At 35.1% G+C, this 20,260-nt stretch overlaps 2 protein-coding genes across 3 annotated transcripts in view; one reads left to right on the top strand and one right to left on the bottom strand.

The window, feature by feature from the left end:
* Positions 1–164: 164 nt before the first annotated feature.
* Positions 165–3,502, bottom strand: LOC105390254 (peroxidasin homolog). The gene is made up of 9 exons (XM_048624425.1): positions 3,380–3,502; positions 2,592–2,778; positions 2,164–2,295; positions 1,652–1,840; positions 1,278–1,338; positions 892–1,153; positions 697–775; positions 515–607; positions 165–432 (listed from the first exon to the last, which is right to left on the bottom strand). Exons 1-9 carry the CDS (start codon positions 3,500–3,502, stop codon positions 182–184), a joined length of 1,377 nt encoding a protein of 458 aa, XP_048480382.1. The 3' UTR covers positions 165–181.
* A 3,706-nt stretch (positions 3,503–7,208) lies between these two features.
* Positions 7,209–20,260, top strand: part of LOC125488514 (ATP-binding cassette sub-family G member 1-like) — a 49,569-nt gene continuing 36,517 nt past the window's right edge. Inside the window, exon 1 of one of the 2 annotated variants that reach the window (XM_048624713.1) lies at positions 7,209–7,355. The gene's annotated coding sequence lies outside the window, so the exon portion shown is untranslated. Of the gene's footprint in view, positions 7,356–12,220; positions 12,373–20,260 lie in introns of those variants that run through there. The other variant, XM_048624712.1, reaches the window with a different exon arrangement.

Below are 20,260 nucleotides of genomic sequence, written 5' to 3'. Positions count from 1 at the left end.
TTATTTACGATCATAAAAGCAGAAAATAATGACTTTTAAGATTTCTCTCTTAATTTAAAATCTGGTTCTTTCAGAATTCAAACTGCTTAACATTTACTCTAGGTATCTCGTATAAAAACTGTACGAAAAAGGCACAAACGACTTACAATTTCGTAGCGTAAACAAGTTTATTTCTACTACATCACCACCGTATATTCTTACACCACCAACAGCTAATCCACGCAAACACTGCCACAGTTACAAGTAGCAGGAAACTATAGATGCCCACGCTGAGTTGCTCTTCTAGAATGGTGGTGAGGGCTCTTAGATCGTCAGAATTAGTGCGGAAAGAATACGATTCTGACCATTCGGATTGACCAGCGGCATTCGAGATTCTCACTCGAACACGGTATTCTGTGTCGCTTTCTAGGTTTTTTAGTTTCACTTGGCACTCTGAAAATAAGCAATTTAACATAGATTTTACTGAGTCTAGTCTTAGGAGGTTTTTAGGAGGTTAAGTAGTGATAACACTTACCAAGTGATTCGTTACTTGTCGTAATAATATCATACAAATGTATCCATTCTGAGATATCTGAAAATTCGTCGTCTGTGTACTGAACCAATATTTCTGTAAAAGTTACAAATAAAGTTAAAAGAGGCTGTATCTGTCTTCTGTATAGTTCAAATAAAACTGATACACAATACATGGATACTTACCATCGATAGGAAAAACCACATCTTTATCCCAAATTAGAGAAAGCATAAGCTCATTTTCAGTTTTATTAAGTAAATGAATCTGAAATAAATTGAAACATAACATTAGATAAAGATTCAACTCTCTTTATTGAAAATAGTCGGATATAGGTAAATAAGCAATAAGCTTAAAAAATAAAATACATTCTGTTATCTTACCACTGAAGGCACAGTAGGTTTCTCTACATTTAGTACAACGAATACTTTGTCAGCATATCCATAAGTATTGCCAGCTCGACATCTATACCTCCTTCCAAATGTTATTTCATTTGTCACTATTTCGAGAGTATTTTCAGTAATATTATAGAATGAATCTGAAAATTCAGTATTTTTCAGGTCTTCTAAGACGTCTTTGTCTTTTTCAAGGAACCAAGAGTAGACAGGTGGCGGGTATCCGTTGGCTGTGCAGTTTAACTGTATTCTGAAATTAGTTAGGTGTGGATTTCACTAATAAGGAAAAATTTACTGCTCTTGAGTGCTGAAAATGTGTGCATTAAATTGTAACGTTATAATGCGTAATTTAACAATACAAAGTGACAACCTACCTTTCGTCTACTCTGGCAAAAGCATTGCGGATACTGTCAACGTCGTCAAATATCGGTTTCTCTGAAAAAATAAGTAGGTAACGAAATGTAGTTAGAATGAATAGCTTAAGGATAATATTTATTGGTAGATGCACTGCAGTGATATTATATTTCCTGTTATTTATATAGTTTATATAGTCCGCAATGAAAAGCGGCCCTGTTTTGTAATACGGCTACCTAGCTGCAATGTTATACGGCGGATTATGCGATCCGACTACGACATATCTACGACGTTATAGTTTTCATTTCATTTCCTCGTCCTCATTTGTTATTACAAATCGCCCAGGGAAACGAGAGGTTTTTCATTTATTCCCTAGGATATACATTTTACTAACCACGAACATGTAAGGTAACCACCAAGCCAGCAGTCACAGAACACGCCTCCATGGCCGGATGGTCCTGCACTGCTCGGCAGGCGTACTGCCCGCCGTCTGGCCACGTCAGAGACTTGATGGTGAGAGATGACTGGACCCCGTGTGTGCTGTACCTGTTCATTACTAGGTACTTGGTTGAGTTGTCCTCATCTGTAAGAGAAAGTACGGATGAGGTGAGGTCTCTGTTATTAGCTACTCTCAGCTGATCTGGTTTTGTTTCTGGATGGCACACGTCTTTTAGGTTTTGTGTACTGTAATTGTGACGAACTTGTGGTCGGTAAGCAATGAGCGTGAGGTGTCTACAATTATGCAGTTAGCAGCAAATAGGTTATGATTATGATGATAAACAGATAAACCTTGTTTTTCTACTGACTCTATTGCCGACTGATGCATCCGTTTCCAAAACACTATTCACTAATCCTAAATAATAGTCGTGGTAAAAGGACCGATATAAGGAGCAGAAGGATAGTTACCGAAGATCTGTTCATCATTTTTGTACCAAGCCAGCCGTGGCTCAGGGTTGCCTCTCGCCCCACAGTCCAGGGTTGCCGCTCGGCCCTCGTCTACGGAGAGCTCCTGGTGTGAGCTGGTGAATACTGTTGATTCTGAAAATGTTGTTGTGTTCAGTTCAGTTCATGGTTTTCACTAAGACCGGTAAGCTGTCTATTAGGCAATTTCGGAAAACAAATCTAATTCACTTAACAAGAATATAGGTACATGTTTCACTAGTTAACCCGAGTTAATATCTATCGAGATATCTATCTGTCCTATTTGGATCAAAAGTTCAAAACCCATGTTACCCATGATACCATATAATATATGATACCGCTCACTGAGAAAAAAATAGCTAGTACCTACGTTTTGAAATATCTCCTACTGTTTTTCTACAGGTATTACTTACCTATCACACAAACAGCCACATCTACGCTCGCACCACGAGCGCGGCAGGTCCACACCCCAGTGTCCTGCACCTCAGCAGACGTCAGCACGAGCACGGCTGCGGCCCCAACCCGTGACGTCACATGGTGGACCACCACCCTGGCGTCGGTGCGAGGGACGGGCTGCCCGGTCGGGTCCAGCCATTGTATCTGGTGGGATGGATGGTGGAATTATACACTCACGGGCAATTAAAAAGTTCCAGTTAAAAATTACCAAATTAATTTTGAACGGAGAAAGGTAGCTACCGTCATAAATATTGAAATACATTAACTGTTAAAGTTTAAGAGTTCATCAGAATATTATCAACTTAAAACGATATTCAATTTCTAAAGGAAATGTTTTAACAAATTGAGGTAATTTGGTGTCGACATTTTGAAAGTGGAACTGTTTCATTGCACGTGAGTTGTACGTTAGTGGGTAGTATGTAGACCAGAAGGCGGGGTGCAAGATGTGCTGCCTGTGGGATTAAAGACATACTGTCTGTAATTACGTTTTAGACAGTGACAACATGTCTGTGTCCCATTATCCAGACATTGTTAAGCAGGCCCTAAGGGTAAGACAAAAGATCTGAAAGCATTGACATATATATTACTGCGTAAGGACAGGGCAAACCATCTGAAGGGCGTATCCTTCCTTTTGAAATCATTGGCTGAAAGTTAAATGATTTTATGAAACGATAGTCATACAAATGAAAATTGGTTTTATTTTATTATGAGTGGTTTGATATACATGGGTATGTTCTTGACCAACTTTGTGTTTGTAATTGTTTGATCTGCATGTAAAAGTTTTCCTTGTGTGGGCTTCAACCAGTGTGTGCTCAGCTTCGGTAGCGATGTCTCTCTCTACTGTCAAAATGTCGTAAATCTTGGCCATTACTGAAAAAAACACTTAATATACAGGGTGGCCCAAAGAGTGACGTCCAAAGGAAAATGTATGATTCCTAAGGTCAAGGGGTAGCCAAATCACCCCCATGTATGTTCAGCAATTTTTAGTAGTTTAGGAGTTATGATTTTTTTTCCAAATTTTCTACGAAAATCGACCTCAGTGGATTAATTATGTTTTATTATTTTTTGGATAACTTTTTTAAAGCATTTTTTATTTTTGTGTCATCCTCTTAAGTTGTTCTTTTAACCATAAAAGTTTCAGCTTCCTAGCTGTAATGTAAGTTAGTTATTTTTTTATCGAAAGTTCGAATTATATCATCGAGCTAGACTGCTCTGAATTTTCTACTTGAAATTAAAAATTGAAAAAGATATTCTCATGGTGCCTTATTAATTTTAAAAACTCCGCAAGGTTCAAAAATTACATAAAAATAAAAATAAACTATTGCTTAATAGGGTATTATTTGCAGAAAAAAGCCTTCAAAGGTAGCTGGGTGGAAATTACCTAATTAGTAAATTGTTTCAGAAAGTTGAAATATTCCTGTTATGTCATTACTAAGGACTAATTAAGATAGACAATGTATCAAATTAAAGAGAAAATTAAATTATTTACTTTTTTTAAAAATTTAAGTTACATTTTTTTATGTAAATTCTTAGAAAAAGTTTTAGTCTGAGTAGTAAGATTTATGAGATAATTTTATTAATAATAATAAGTAAATAAACTCTAATAATTATTTTACACATTTACTCACAATAAATTTTCAAAATGGCGACCTCCCATAGCAATACACAACCTACATCTACGCAAGAAATTTTCTTTAAGTAAAAAAAGTGAGAAATGTAAAAAATATGACATTTGTCAAAAGGTTAAACATGTAAAAAAAAAGTACCTTTTCTCAAAAATGTGACATCTGCCAAAAAGTTACATCTGAATGAAACAGAGAAGCGTATAGGCGACTTAAAGAAAATTTCTTGCGTAGATGTAGGTTGTGTATTGCTATGGGAGGTCGCCATTTTGAAAATTTATTGTGAGTAAATGTGTAAAATAATTATTAGAGTTTATTTACTTATTATTATTAATAAAATTATCTCATAAATCTTACTACTCAGACTAAAACTTTTTCTAAGAATTTACATAAAAAAATGTAACTTAAATTTTTAAAAAAAGTAAATAATTTAATTTTCTCTTTAATTTGATACATTGTCTATCTTAATTAGTCCTTAGTAATGACATAACAGGAATATTTCAACTTTCTGAAACAATTTACTAATTAGGTAATTTCCACCCAGCTACCTTTGAAGGCTTTTTTCTGCAAATAATACCCTATTAAGCAATAGTTTATTTTTATTTTTATGTAATTTTTGAACCTTGCGGAGTTTTTAAAATTAATAAGGCACCATGAGAATATCTTTTTCAATTTTTAATTTCAAGTAGAAAATTCAGAGCAGTCTAGCTCGATGATATAATTCGAACTTTCGATAAAAAAATAACTAACTTACATTACAGCTAGGAAGCTGAAACTTTTATGGTTAAAAGAACAACTTAAGAGGATGACACAAAAATAAAAAATGCTTTAAAAAAGTTATCCAAAAAATAATAAAACATAATTAATCCACTGAGGTCGATTTTCGTAGAAAATTTGGAAAAAAAATCATAACTCCTAAACTACTAAAAATTGCTGAACATACATGGGGGTGATTTGGCTACCCCTTGACCTAAGGAATCATACATTTTCCTTTGGACGTCACTCTTTGGGCCACCCTGTATATATATATTAGCGATGTACAAATATAGAAAAAGAACAGCGCCAACGTAGTCACTTCTGGAACTAGCAAATTTGCCTTACATTTTGACAGTGACAGTTGACGATACACAACGTTAACGGAGGTTCGAAAATCTTGTAATCGCTGCACTTATGAACAAAAGGTGTTCAGGATGACCACTGAAACCCGCTTTCAGCTTACTATGTCACTTTTGCAACACCTGGCCCTGTAGCACAGGTCGCTATTAAGACGTGACAAGAGTTCTCCGTCGCGCTCGCTCTTGAGGCTGCGCGATGTGAGTGAGCGCGATGCAAAACTCTTGTCACGTCTTATATGCGCCCCGTACTAGCCCTTCTGTACCTTTAAATTTCAATTTACTGACCATTTCAGGTACAAAATTATATTATTATATACCTCACAGAATAAGCCTACCTGTTAAACTAAACAATAAAATCACTAAAACTTGAATTTTCATTCTAAACATTTCTATGCTACAAAAAACACAATAAAACCACAGAAAACCACGTTCGAAGTGCTGAAATTTCATACGACTCTGGACAAATTAACCTATATTTAGATTAATTAATTCGGAACTCAAATTAACTACGGTCCTCTTTTATTGCATTTTATGTGTTTTCAGGGACGAACGCTCGAGTAATTGTAATAGAACAGAATAGTTCTGTTTATTCGACAAATGTTTGTTTTTATAAAACACTGACCTACAAACTTCGACCATTTATCTACCTACAAACCGAGGTGTAATACATTTATCCCAATACAATGACATATTCATCAGTTTATAAGAGGAGTACAGGAGCGGGGTTTTATATTTTGCATCAACGTAAGATAAGTATTAGTTTGGACTTTATCGGATCCTTAAAGTCATTCGTTTTGACCATGTTTTGACTGAAAGTGTAGTAATTTGTGTAGAAATCACTGAAAAAGAACAGCGCCAACGTGTAGTCATTTCTGGAACTAGCAAATTTGCCTTACATTTTGGCGTGCCAGTTGCCTCCTAACTCCTAACCCAACTATTCGTACAGAATAAAATACTAACGACAGCCTAAGAATATTTAAGTACTTATGTACCACAGAAAAATAACTTTATGCTATGAACGTTTAGGTAACTGCCGTACTCAGAGACGTCATTTAACGTTAATGCCCACTAAAAATTTAACTTATCATCTTTATTTGTATTGACATGCTAAGCCCCAGTTTCACCATAAACTGGGACCGATAGATAATAAGGGATTAGTGGTTGACTTTTGACACATCTGTAAAGAATTTAAATGGAAATGACGTATAATTGATAACATGACAATGTATAACAGGGGTGTTAATGATCTAACAGACTATGGTGAAAATAGGTATCATCACGACCCATCACGTCCCCACTGCTGGGGCACGGGTCTCCTTCCAATGAAGAAAGGGTTTAGGCCTAGTCCACCACGCTGGCCTAATGCGGGTTGGTGGACCCCAACACAAGTAAGCTTATGCTGACAGAGTTGTCGGGTAAGTGGGCAACCCGACTGTCAGATGTTTTCAAGCCGCCCGAAGGCCTCTGACTAGGCTTAACGACTGCTGCCGAAGCAGCAACCAAAATAGGTATAAGGGATTTTTTGTCTCTGTCTCTGAATGCGGCAGTTAAGTAGGTCTGTACGAGAAGCAAGGTTATCCTCTAATTATGCACAAACACTAATAATGAAATTTCGGTTCAGCATCTATAAATACACAAGCATGTTGAATACAACACACCATGATAAGAGTTGATATCCCAATATAAACTTTTTCCCCCTGTTTATAAGGTGTATATTAATACGCAGAAACGTTCAGTTCAGATGAAGGCCGGTTGTACGCATGCGCGAATAGCTGTCAGAATTTCAGTGAAAACAAACCTGACTCATTTTCATTAAATTTGTTTCTGTAATTTTCCGTGGAATTTAATTAACTATAGTGTAAGCGGTGACTTTAGTGAAGTGAGCATTATTATTGGATTAAATTTAAGTGCATACTTACGTAAAGGATTTACAGTGGAATATTATGTGATCTGGGAAAAGGGAATTGCCACAGTAGCTGCAAAGGTAAATAAGTGTCTATAAAGGTTTTATTGCCAATTTATGTTGTTTTTATCAATAAATATATGGAAGCAAGTACCATCTAAGGCGTAATAAAATGAATAAGTATTTAAATCATAAACCAAAACATTAAACTGCAAAGGTATTACTACAATCGCAATCATAATATTATGAAATAGTTTAACATACTTAATCTAATATTCGAACAAAATACTATTACATTTATTGGTATAAAGTTCTAGTGTTTTCGAAATGTATTGTAGATATTGCCGAAATGCAAACCATAACTCTTTAGTAGTAAAGTTCCCTGTAGATTTTGATAATAAATAGAATAACCACAGAGCTGTGAGTTATTGCTATTCTCAATATGTTGGGCGCTGCTGTTCTTGTAAATGTGATTTTGAGTATTCTGGTTTCTGGGAAGATTCCATTCTTACTCAATGCACTATAGATGTCAATAGTGGGACAATAGGATTTTGGGTGACTTGCATAACAAAGGCAATCAAAATTAAATAGTTTGTCTCTTGCTCTGACAGTATAATGTCAGAGCAAGAGATAATTTTGATTAACTTTGTTGTGCAAGGAATTTACCAGAATTTACATATTTTGACTACCAAATTTACTGTCAAATATGACATGGCCTCGTTTTTACATCCAGATGAAATTTTCAAAATTTAGCAGTGAGCGCCCCATGCTAGGGAGGCAGCATATACCTACCTATTATTATAATATATGGCAACGGGAACTTGATTGATAAAATTGCACCCTGTATTATTTTCCAAAAAGTTAGATAAGTACCATTCAGATTAATTTTAATATTGAGGGATTAAGGGATTCTGCTTACGTCGAATAATTCCTATTATCGTAAAAATCATACAAGTCGTGTTTTATGTGGTATTTGCTTGCGTAAATAGTTACACCATAATATTCAGAAAAACCATGTTTATATTAAATGCAATAGTTACAATTAATTTATTTATTCTGTGGTCGTGAGTTTTGCCGGATCTGAATAAATAGAAGATTTTCCGTGATTTACCTAGAATCAATGACTAAGGTGATAATGTTGGAATCTGATAGGAAATCTTTCGCATATTGTCTATAATATGTGAGTGAACGTCATGCGATGAAAAAACAATTATTGTTATACTTAGATAAATAATGTACGAACAAGATGGTATGCACACTTACGAAAGCAAAGCACAAAATTGTCCGCATTTTTTTACTGTTTACCAATGAATAAAGTCACAAACATACAGACTTTGACAAAGTAAATAATATAATAATAATAATAATAAATCATTTATTTCAGACCAAAATACATACCCAACTAACATCGTAGCGTTAAAAAAACTCTCATATAACTTGTATAATGGTTCCATTCGAAAATTAAAGTGTTAAGACATAGCTGTATAAGAGTGTAGGAGAGTGCTCTAACTCACTTATAACCACGAAAGAGGCCCACGATTTTGAGAGTAAAGGCTTTAGAAAGTCTGTAAAACGGTGTCATTGAAGTGTTTAAGTTATAGAAAGCCTGTAGTACGGTGTCATTGAAGTGCTAAAGTTACTATAGAAGAGCGTTTAATCCCTCTCAGCTAGAACTTTTACCGGTATAGTTGTAGTTGTAGAATGGTTATTTGACTCCCTAACTCTTATTTGTTTGGTATAAAAGGGTTAAGTGAGTATGTTACCGTTTTTCGAATACACTTTTACCATACAAGTTGTATGTCTTTGAAAATAATAGTGTCAACAGCAATCATACGCGACAGTATTAGAGTGACAGTATTGATCATTACTAAATAACATTAAATATAATATATTTACTTGACTTAACGTGTTTTGTGAATTGAAAATAATATGCCATTGTAATTTTACTGTAATGTATACCATATTTCCCACCTCAATTTTAATGCGCTCCGAATTTATTAAGGATTTCAAATGAAACATAAGTAAATATAAAATAGACGACTCAATTTTGTATTTTTTTGTATCCTTGCTGTATGTCCATTAGTTTCATAAATCAATTGGCATGACTGGAATGACAAAATTCACATAAATAAGTAAGTATTTTAAAGCAAAATATTGTTTATCCCAGCAATGTATAGGTTAGGTCGTCAATGCAAATGGCGAACTTACATTTAAGACATATAGACTCACCTAAGTCATCTATTACACTTTTTGAAATAGAACACCCTTAGCCAAGGGTATTATGCAGTCTTAGTCGATCCGCACAGTCTTGCTTAACACCGTTACTTTTACAGTCTACTTGCCTAACGCAATAAGCGTAAGTTAAGTTAACCTTAAAGATTAAAACTGCATTGTTGAGTTTTCCAACACTGTAAGAACCTTGTCTTACTGCACTCTTGACAAAATCTCTTTTATAACCAATTCCTGCAGCCTAAATTCAATATGACACCTAAAGATTTATATGAGTATTAAAGGAAACCACTTAACAACCATAAGTGTTAACAGGTGTCAGTGGGCACTCTTGTATAGCTTTAGGTTTTAGAAACAGTTTAAACCTATAACATCTTAATTAAAATTGCTTTGACTAATACCATTTTAACACTTAAACCTGCTGTTAACACTAATTTCATTTGTTAACTCATCTTTATCGCTTTATGTTAGAACTGAGATAATTATAACACAGTTATACAGGTTAAAGTTATAAAAATAGCTGTAACTGAGGGTAAAATGTTTGTTGGGTAGTCCATAGCGTGTTAGTAACAATTTATCTTATTCTATGTAGTGTTATTAAAACAAATAAATAATAATTATACGTGCTTAACTTAATACCAATCCTATGCATAACTGGTGTGACGTAACACCCAATGACGCAGCATTGGGGAGTCCCACCGGTCTGCGAACACACTCAGGATAGTGTTGGTGGTGCCGCGGAGGCGAGACATCATCGAGGCGCACCGTTTCCTCATAATCGCGTGAAAATCATCCGTGTGCGCCTCAGCAAACATTTGTGACGCACTACACCGCCACGGCAACCCCAACAAAACCCTGAATGCATTGTTATATTGGACTCGCAGGTCGCTGTATGCTCGCTGCGTGTAGCTAACCCAAAGGCTGCAGGTGTAAAATGATTGACAGTATGCTTTGAAAAGCGTTATTTTGACTGCTCTTGAACACCGTGCAAACCGTCGGTAGACAAATTTCATCAACGGGGTAAACGCATCTTAAGCCGGGTCCAGACGAGTGTAACGTGTAATGTAATTCACCATGTAATGTATCACGAATTCTACGTGTGGACATCACAACGAGCATTACATGTAACGCTCGCGGTTGATCCATCGGCTGTCGGTTTTTCGCGCAAACACAAAAGCGCGCGCAGTGCTCGTTTGGTCGAGTTCGCGTGCCTTCCACACTGTTGACGCTAAATTACACGTAATTACATTCACGTTACACTCGTCTGGACCCAGCTTTAAGCTCTATTCGTATTGAAACGGCACATTTCAACGTTGGTTAAAATTGGTTTTATTTATTTTGTATCAGAATGTTTCTTCATCATCACAACTCATCAGGTCCCCAGTCCCCACTGCTGGGGCACAGGTCTCCGTCCAATGATGGAAGGGTTGTAGGCCTAATCCACCACGTTGGCCTAGTGCGGGTTGGTGGACTGGTAGTAGAATTGGGAAATTCAAATCTCGTTAGCTTAAGTGCCAATTTCTCCAGTCGGTTATCTAACCGACCAGGGATGGTTAGTCAATTATACGTCATTTCCATATAAAATTCTTGACAGATGTGTCAAAAGTCAATCACTATAATACCAGGTTATAATCTAACCAACTATGGAGAAATTGGCACTTAAATTCTGAAATAATAAAAACCGGTAATTTGTCACCACGTAATAAGGTCAAATATCGAGTAATAGCTAACGAGCTTTGTAAGATTCTTTTTACGGGTGGGTTTACATGGAGCGATTTAGTTAGGTAAGTAATGAAAAAAGTAACAAATTATAAGAAAATTTACTTATGACATAAACGTGAAATTAGGCATGTATATTAACATATCAGCTCAAAATATTAAAAGAAGCTTACATGTTATGTATGAAACAGATACCTTCTTACCCGGTGGTAGCACACGTTTCTCACGCCAGAGATTCGAATTCGAAATTCGGGTTCGAATCCCGGCGCCCGGCGCTGACATGTACCAACGAGTTCTTTGAATTTAAGTACAATACACCGTAAGAGCGATGGTACACACCATCCCTCTTACGGTGAAGGAAAACATCGTGAGGAAACCTGAAAATCTAGATTTAACACGTCTAGATAAGTAAACCCACCAACCCGCAGTGGACCAGCGTGGTGGGAAATGGTCCAAGCTTAGGAAGGCAGTTTAGACCTTGGGGACATGCACAAAGGTTCCATTCGTGAGAGCCAGGTGCAGGTACTTAAACCCCCACAGAGAATAGAATAGAATAGATAGAATACTAACAAACTAAGAAATATGATTTATACTTAATATCAATTTAACGTTATTTCAGGCTACCATCGTGAAGTATTGAAGTCACTGATGTTGATGATTATGAATTCAATTACTTATCATAAAATAGGAAATCATAGTTTACTCATCATGCGAAGGCCCTTGGAGTCATCTTTTACACGACACCTAAACCTACCTAATCAGAACATAATAGATTCCGGGCATAATAATAATACAGTTTAATACTCCCTACACACAATTAGTGGTTACTAGCAATCTAATGTCATCGACAAAATGATAAAGGTCTTATTCTCAATCTAACTTAATAGCTAAACCACGCACCTTCCGCGCTGCGAAACTTTAGCTCCATGTAAGCCCTGCAGGAATGCTTATTGTATTGTATTACAAATTACTAACAGACGGCAATGGTCGCTAGTGGGTAACTGCGGCAGTGGTGAAGTAGATTGGCGATAGAACGCACGCGCGCGCGTGAATGTTCGCTTCTATCGTCGCGCGGAATTATTTACGATCGAAACAGATTTTTAGAACGCCTTTTATTTTGGTTGCAGTGGCAAGGAACAGGGTGTGAATTGTAAGTTTTTGCTTTATATATTTTTTTTTACTCTAGTGCTAGTGGCGATTGTTTTTTGTGCAGTATACATTTAGGTGTAATTTTTTCGAGTTTACGAGTCTTGTTATTTTATTTAAGTAATACTTTATTAGATGTTACGCCGCGCCGGAATAAACCAAATAAGTACTTATCAAAAATAATATAATAAAAACAGCATATATGCTGTTCAAATATTTTTTTTATATAAAGGGGGTGGGTTGAAAAATAAAAACACAACATCACATAAAAACCACTCTTTAAGTAAAAGTAGGTAGTTTAACTGCAAAAATTGCAGTTAGACATTAGATCCTTATACAGAGGTGTGGCTAGAAGCTAGAACCTGGTGGCACATTGGCAATGCATCGTGCTTTCTAGAATCTGAAGCTAGTGTTGTGTAACGAGAACGAGGCCCGAAGAAATGGAACCCAGCCTGAGGGGTCACTTTACCTTAGGAAAAACTGTTTCGGATTTGCGTTAATCGTGACTCTGTTTTGCTGCATGAAAAATACTGTTTTAATTAATGCTTTTGTTCGTTCGTTCGTTCTTTTTTTTCGTGATGGAGTGACCCTTCTGCGCCGGCGCAGACAGGTATAAACGTAGATACTTTAGTGTTTTTTTTGTACTTTAACCGAAATTCCACGGACTATCGTCTGGGTACCGACAGATAGATAAGAGTTTTTTTTTTAGTAACGGTTCATGGTTAGTATAATAAAAAGAAAAAAACTTATTTGTGCCTCTCTGTACTCTGAAAAGCTCACAATCAAACTGACCTGATTTTTAAAAGTTTCAGTATATTTTTATGAATTTTTTGCTCAGCCGGTAATCCTACTAATACACCTTTTTTTTCAAAATTTGTTTAAATATTATATTTTAAATTTAGAAAAGTACCTAATATAATATAAATACTGACAGTCATATTTTTTACACAACTAATATTTTACCATACAAATACCTAACAGTTAAGGCGCGAGAATTCCGTACACCTAAATACCGAGTAATCAGTTAATGACAGCCACAATTAACTTTCCATACCTATAATCAGTAATTACTGTACTTAATCTAAATATTTTTCCGCACCTAATAATTTGTTTACGTAAATAACATCAATAAATCGTTACTTGCCCATTAAAGTGCATTTACTTGTGGTCGTTACATTTTTTAAACAAGTTTGTGACGGCTGTAGTTAAAGGATGTTATATGGGACTACCCAATAATTATTTGATAATAGCTAGGCATATATATATATATACAATACAATACAAACATTCACACCTTGTACTAATGTACTCCCTTGCGGGGTAGGCAGAGGTGCATTACTGCACCCACTTTTCGCCAGTGTTTATGTTAGTCCCAATGAATAGGCGGGCCTATTGCCATTTTACGGGCACATCCAAGACCCGAGAACCAATATCTGTGTTTAAACAAATATCTACCCCAGCCGGGATTCGAACCCGGGACCTTCGGCTCAGTAGTCAGGGTCACTAACCTACTAGGCATATAATATAATAATTAAATTAAATTTAACCAAAGCAAGACTAAAATCGCCACCCCCAGCCGGAGGTCGTCGTACGTAGTACTTAGATGGGGTGACGACTTGCGAAAGGTTGCTGGTAATGATTGGATGCGGAAAGCCATAGATCGCATCCAGTGGCGGGTTTAGGAAGAGGCCTAGTCAGTGGTATTCAGTGCTTATGTTTTCATACATAATATATGAAATTTCAGCAGCATACTTCCCTTTGGCAGGCCAATAGGTACAAAGGGCGCATTCACACGGGACCCGTTATTTACGATTCATATGATGTTTTCCATACATAAAAAACACGTCATGTAGTCATAAATGATTGATTGCCGTTAGCTAGGTACTTTCATTATAACCTGACCTAACTCTGAAATTACCCAAAAAACTATTTTATACAAAAAGTAAAATATCTACTCAACGAAAACATCTACCCTGTATATTATATAGGTATATTATATTTTTAATCGCACAATAATACATGTGAACACTGTGACGGTTATTGTTGAATCATCTGTATGCGACGTATGACTAATGTTTTTAATTCATAACACAAAACAATCCATATCAAATTATTATCTGAAAAAAATATGTAGGTTCCTATTTACACCAGGGACAAAGTTCCCTCACAGTTTACTATCAGGAAATGTAAAAAATCTCTAAACATAATAATATACCTACTTAGGTAGCACCGCTTATCAGTTGTGATTGTAAATATTGTGATGTGACATACATACATACGATGAATTGAAAACCTCCTCCTTTATTTTGTAGTCGGTTGAAAAGGACAATAATATGTAATCGTCCTTTTGTTCTCACACATGTCATTCACTCGCTGAGAGCCTTGATTAAGTTCACAGTAGAAAGCACCTTCCTTCACCCCTGCATCTGTCCCTCTCACTCGGATCCATCCAAGCGAGAGGGAAGAACTTCTAGAAGTGCGTTATCGTGAGTTTGTTTTGTTATCGAGTATTGTGGTGATTGATGCAGTGGATGCAATCGAAGGTGAAGGATGCTCGTGGGTCGCGCATGCGCGCCGCACAGTATTGCGCGGTGGCGATGATAAAACCAACCTAAGCTATCTTTTCAACAAAAAAAAGTGAATATTTCAGTTAAATACACTTCACAAATGGTTGAGATTTTAAAACATAAAGAAGTAGCCTATGACGCTGATCTGGCACTCGCGCGCAGCACCAAACGATCTTTCTCAATAAATGATTAAATTCGATCTATTGCTAATGATTATCATAGGTCACAAAAAAAACTAAAGTTGTATGCGTAGATGTGTGTAAAATTTAATATAATACAATTCATACAGCATCCTTTCTGCTCGTTGCTGTGACAAAGTTCCGCAAGGCAAGCTAGTGAGGGAATAGCAATATCTATGTCACTGTCTCATTATTATACAGTCAGCTGATTTAGTAATACGCGGGAGGTTACAAGTCAAAGGAAACATGATTGTGACATCACCTTTTACCCGGCCTATTAGATTTAGCCGGTTATTTATACATACATACATACATAATATGTAATAATATATATTATGCTCACGACTGTTATCCCCGAAGGGGTAGTCAGAGGTGACTCATTACATTTTTACTATTTTGTACTCACGTGATAGGTCGCGAGCCGTATCGCCGTTTATGAATGAGTACAATACACTGAAGCTGTCGGGTAAGTGGGCAACCCGACTGCCAGATGTTTTCAAGCTGCCCGACGGCCTCTGACTAGGCTTACCGACTGCTGCCGAAGCAGCAACAAGGACCCACGGCTTAACGTGCCGTCCCGTCCGAAGCACGGAAGCGTCCAGAAAAGAACCACGGTTATTTATATTTAGTATAATTATAATTTATAATCCTTATCGTAAGACATCAGGCATAATTTTGGCTTACTTATCTACTTATCTTTTGTCTTGGTATAAGAAGGTAATACTGGTATAGAAGGTATATCTGTGGATAATCGCGAAACAACCATGATGCGGGTTTAGATACAAAATTCATACATTTAGAAAGTATAATCTAAACAGAGAAATCGTAGCGGTTTTGCTCGCTAGTTGCACGGAGAGAATTGGTCCATCTACTAGTAGGTACTAGATGTTATACAAATACTTAAACATATAATACCTAGTGATGGACTATTTTATGAACGAAAAAAGTTTACTTACGTTTTCTTTATCGATCTCCATACACATTAATATATGTGTATACTTACTCACTTTGTCAAAAGTCAACAGTAAGAAATTATGATAATACCTTAAAATATTATAGTTTTCTGTGATGTGAACCTTTGATTCGAGTAAAAGCATAGATATACTTACCAAGTATATACTCACTAAGTACTAGACCCTCGGTTCTTCGGCAGACATGACATCAGCCCACAGCCATTTCTGCCCAACCACGGATTGTGATCAATTTATTTTTTACCGGCAATAAAAACTCAGGAATGTGTAGGTAATAAATATATTGAAGTAATTAAAAGAATAATAATTATTATAGGGCCACGGTCAGCGCGTTCCAAACGTGACATGATTTAAAAAGTTAGAATATACTTCTTTTTTTGAGTTAGGACCATATCAGTTGGTGAACTAGCCATCATCCAGTTTTATTTCATTAGAAGAGTTATGCGTTGTGCTGAATCGTAAACTAAACATAACTTATGAACAAAATAAGCAGTATTATTTATTTAATACAGAATGTAAGTCGAGAAGTAGCAGTAGGCATTTTCAAATGTTTTAAATCAGAATAAATTTAATAAGCTTAGTATTTTAAGTCCAATATGAAATCATTAAAAACAAATGTAAGTAAGTACCTACTTAGTGCAGATATTATAAGAAACGGGGTAATTTTCTAAAGCCTTGCGAGTTTCTTGTTTTAGCTTCCTTAGCATTTCTTCAACACAGCCATGCAATATCATTGACTTGTCATTGCAACAGTGGATATTAATAATAGCTTATTAAATTACTTATCTACAGCCAAAGTAACAATAGCAAGCGACTTAATTTATTTCAAAATTATACTTTCATGACAGAGCTCAATTACAAAATCTAGTTTAAAAAACCAATACCTGTAAATAAGCATCTCCCAGAAGCTTTTATAAGGATTTAAAAGCTGTAGAACCTCTTAAAGCTTCCTTATTGGAGAGTAATAATACCAGATGTAAAAAAGTCATTTAATAATACGTGAATATGAAGATGACCTGTCCCGCTGCTTCCATAAATTTTCTTCCTCATTGTTGCTAAGTGGAATGTACATAATATAGGTACCTGTAGTGTACGGTTGGCAACGCCACCAAATGATTATAACTATTAATATACATGATATATATTAATATACATGTATAATGATTTACAACCAAAAAAGGCCGTCAGAATATTTAATATGTTTTTTTAACCATTGCTACCAAACCACAGCTGTATGTACCTATAAAATTCGTTATTTTTTTTATTTATAACCCTCTCAACTTTATAACTAGGTAAGTACCTACCTAATCAATTTTTACTACACTTGTTTATGATACAATTATAATTTCTAGCATGGTAAATTTTCCCAATCTCGGAAACAGGGCTTACCTTGTTTATGTCCCCATTTCATTACAGTAGCAATTAAGACTAGCAAATATGTAGGGGAGCGGGGGGCTAGTTGTAACATTTTTTGGTTTCTTGCCTATGAAAACTTATTTGTTTAGTATTCAGGAAATCTAGCAATACTATTCCAATTAACAACTATCCATCTATCAATTTCAAAGAAAATTATAATCAAAACTGTCAAGGCTTTTTGTAAAAACGCTTTTGAAAAAAAAGTGGCGGGTGTTACAACTTGCCCCGTGATTGGGGCTAGTTGTAACGAGCTGGGGGCAAATTGTAACATTAGGAATAGAATACCAGTTTTACATTTTTTAAAGATTTATTTGACATAAAAATACTTCAGACACTTTAACAGGTTTTAAATGTTCAAGGAATCAAGCAATCCAAAGTAAATGTTAAAGCAAGTAAGCAAGTACTAAGATATTTTAGCTTCTTCTTCTACTTGAAAAACCAATCTGGGTTTGATATAGCCGACTGATAAAGAATTGTTACTTTTCTTCCTTTTCACATATCTATATAAAAATGCATGACATAAATTAAAAGTTTTTGCGGCTTTTCGTACACTGATTTTATTTTCTAAGACTTCAGCAGAGGCTAATTCGTAAACATCTTGACTTTGGGTAGCACGTGTAGATTTTCTTTAGTAGTGTATCATTCTAAAATAAAAATTAAGGAAGTTAAACGAAGAAGTATTCAAAATACTAAAAGAATAAATTTAAGTACGGACGCGAAATTTCATAACTAATAAATACATAAGAGGGTAAGTTATAACATGTTACAACTAGCCCCGTAAAACTGTTACAACATACCCCATAGGACAGGTTTTTAAAATAATATTTTTTAAAAATAAACCGCTTAATTGTTGTAAAATTAAAATTAATTATAATGAAACTAAAAAAATTCTAAATGTATTTTTGTTAAACAAAAACTGCTAAACAATATGAATTTTATGCTAGTCAATTTCGTATAAACAAAAAAAAGTCCAAAACCTGGCTTTTTTGGAGCGCCTGCACAGCACCGCTTTCTGCGCCGTCCGGCGGGATGCTTACCACGCTTAAATGATACATTGCGTATTAAGTAGTACATTGGATTGAAAATTAAATTAATATTCTTCTATTATGTAGGTAAAAAATGCTTGTTACTACTTACCCCTGTTACAACTAGCCCCCCGCTCCTACTTACTTAAGTCTAAAATTTGTATGACAAGAGCTTCACTTTATTTATTTATACCTAAATAGGACTTTTAAAAGAGTTAAGTACAAAATACTTCTATGTATGTATACTAAGCAGGTTCAGTATGTTATCTAGATAATATTTTCAGATTTCTTAAAGACGTTTTCCTTCGCCGTAACAGAACATAATACCTACCTACTTATAGTATTGAAATTGTTAATAAATATGTAATAACATTAAAGCACTTATGCAAAAACAATAACTTAAACTCACATGTTTTTGTATTATAATAATAATTATTGTGCACGATTTCAATTGTTTCCTTGAGTATTTTTCCACCCGATTTGAACTGTGACGTCCGGAAGTCACTTCGTAACCAAAATAAAAACAATAATGATCATCATTCGCCATTCGCCATGGTAGCTAATGATAGTGACCATTTTTTTTTAGTTTTGATTTTACGTCTTTGTACACTGAAAGCCAGCAGGCAAGCCACTGTTACATGCGAATTCAACTCTTACGACGCGACGATCTCGGGTTTAAAAAAGAATAACGAGTTTTGTTTATTGATGATTATCGTGGAATATCTGTAAGATAAAAGCGCTAAGGATAAGGATTTATATAGATCTGAAAAATTCTCGCACATAATTAATTTTTAGTTAAGTCTCGCCCTGTCTGAAAACATTCAATGAATTCAAAATTGGCAGGTGGAACTTTTCCATTACACGTGTGTGTATTTTTATGATAGTAAATTGTATGTTTTATATTTTAGGTATACCAAATTCGCTTTTTTGCAGTTGTAATTGTAATATTTGTTGGGTTGGGTATACCTTAATATTTCACTTATCATACTTTTAAAATAACGTTTCTGCGGTAAAGATAATTCTAATGTTCTTCTAAAATAAACCGCAAGTAAAGATTAACTTTTTGCTCACATTATATTTTGTACTTAACCAAGCTAGCAACTGCGTACACTTAATTTCGTACAGAATATACTTACTTATCTTTCAGTGCCAATTTTTTCAATAGAATTGTAGTTTAGTAGGTATGTTTTATTATTCTTAATGTTAAAACGTCTTTTGTTTTGCGGAAAAAAACTAATGATTAATAATTGCGACCTCAGTAAAGCTCGAGATAAGGCCTGTGGGACGATCGTTCATTGTCCCAACTATCTATTTGAATTCATGATTTCATGAATTAACCTAAACAAGTACACATAAACTGATGGTTTTTGTTCCAACTACAATTTATTTCAGTTCGTAAAAAATATAAGTAAGTAAGTACTTACATCGTATTTTTTGTTCCTCCTCCTTAGGATAAACCTAAGTGCATAATGATACTTATTACTTATATTCAGCACTGTTTTTTTTGGCAAATCATTGCTGTATGTTTATCTTATGTGTCTAAAACGGATATATTATATTTTTTAACTCAAATCCTTGTAAAGTAAGTATACTTACAGTTTGTATATTTTCTCGATAGCCATTGCCAAAGTGATTTAAAGAAATAAGTAAGTATAAAAATGTGCTCACAGAACCTTATCAACTGCGGAAGTTTTTTTGTGAATTCACAAATTCTAATGAATTCAAAAAAGTTTG

The sequence above is a fragment of the Plutella xylostella genome, chromosome 12 (assembly GCF_932276165.1).
Source record: "Plutella xylostella chromosome 12, ilPluXylo3.1, whole genome shotgun sequence".
Classification (NCBI taxonomy): Eukaryota; Metazoa; Arthropoda; class Insecta; order Lepidoptera; family Plutellidae; genus Plutella; species Plutella xylostella.
Note: the sequence above shows the minus strand (reverse complement) of the source record. Positions and strands in the feature narration are given on the sequence as shown.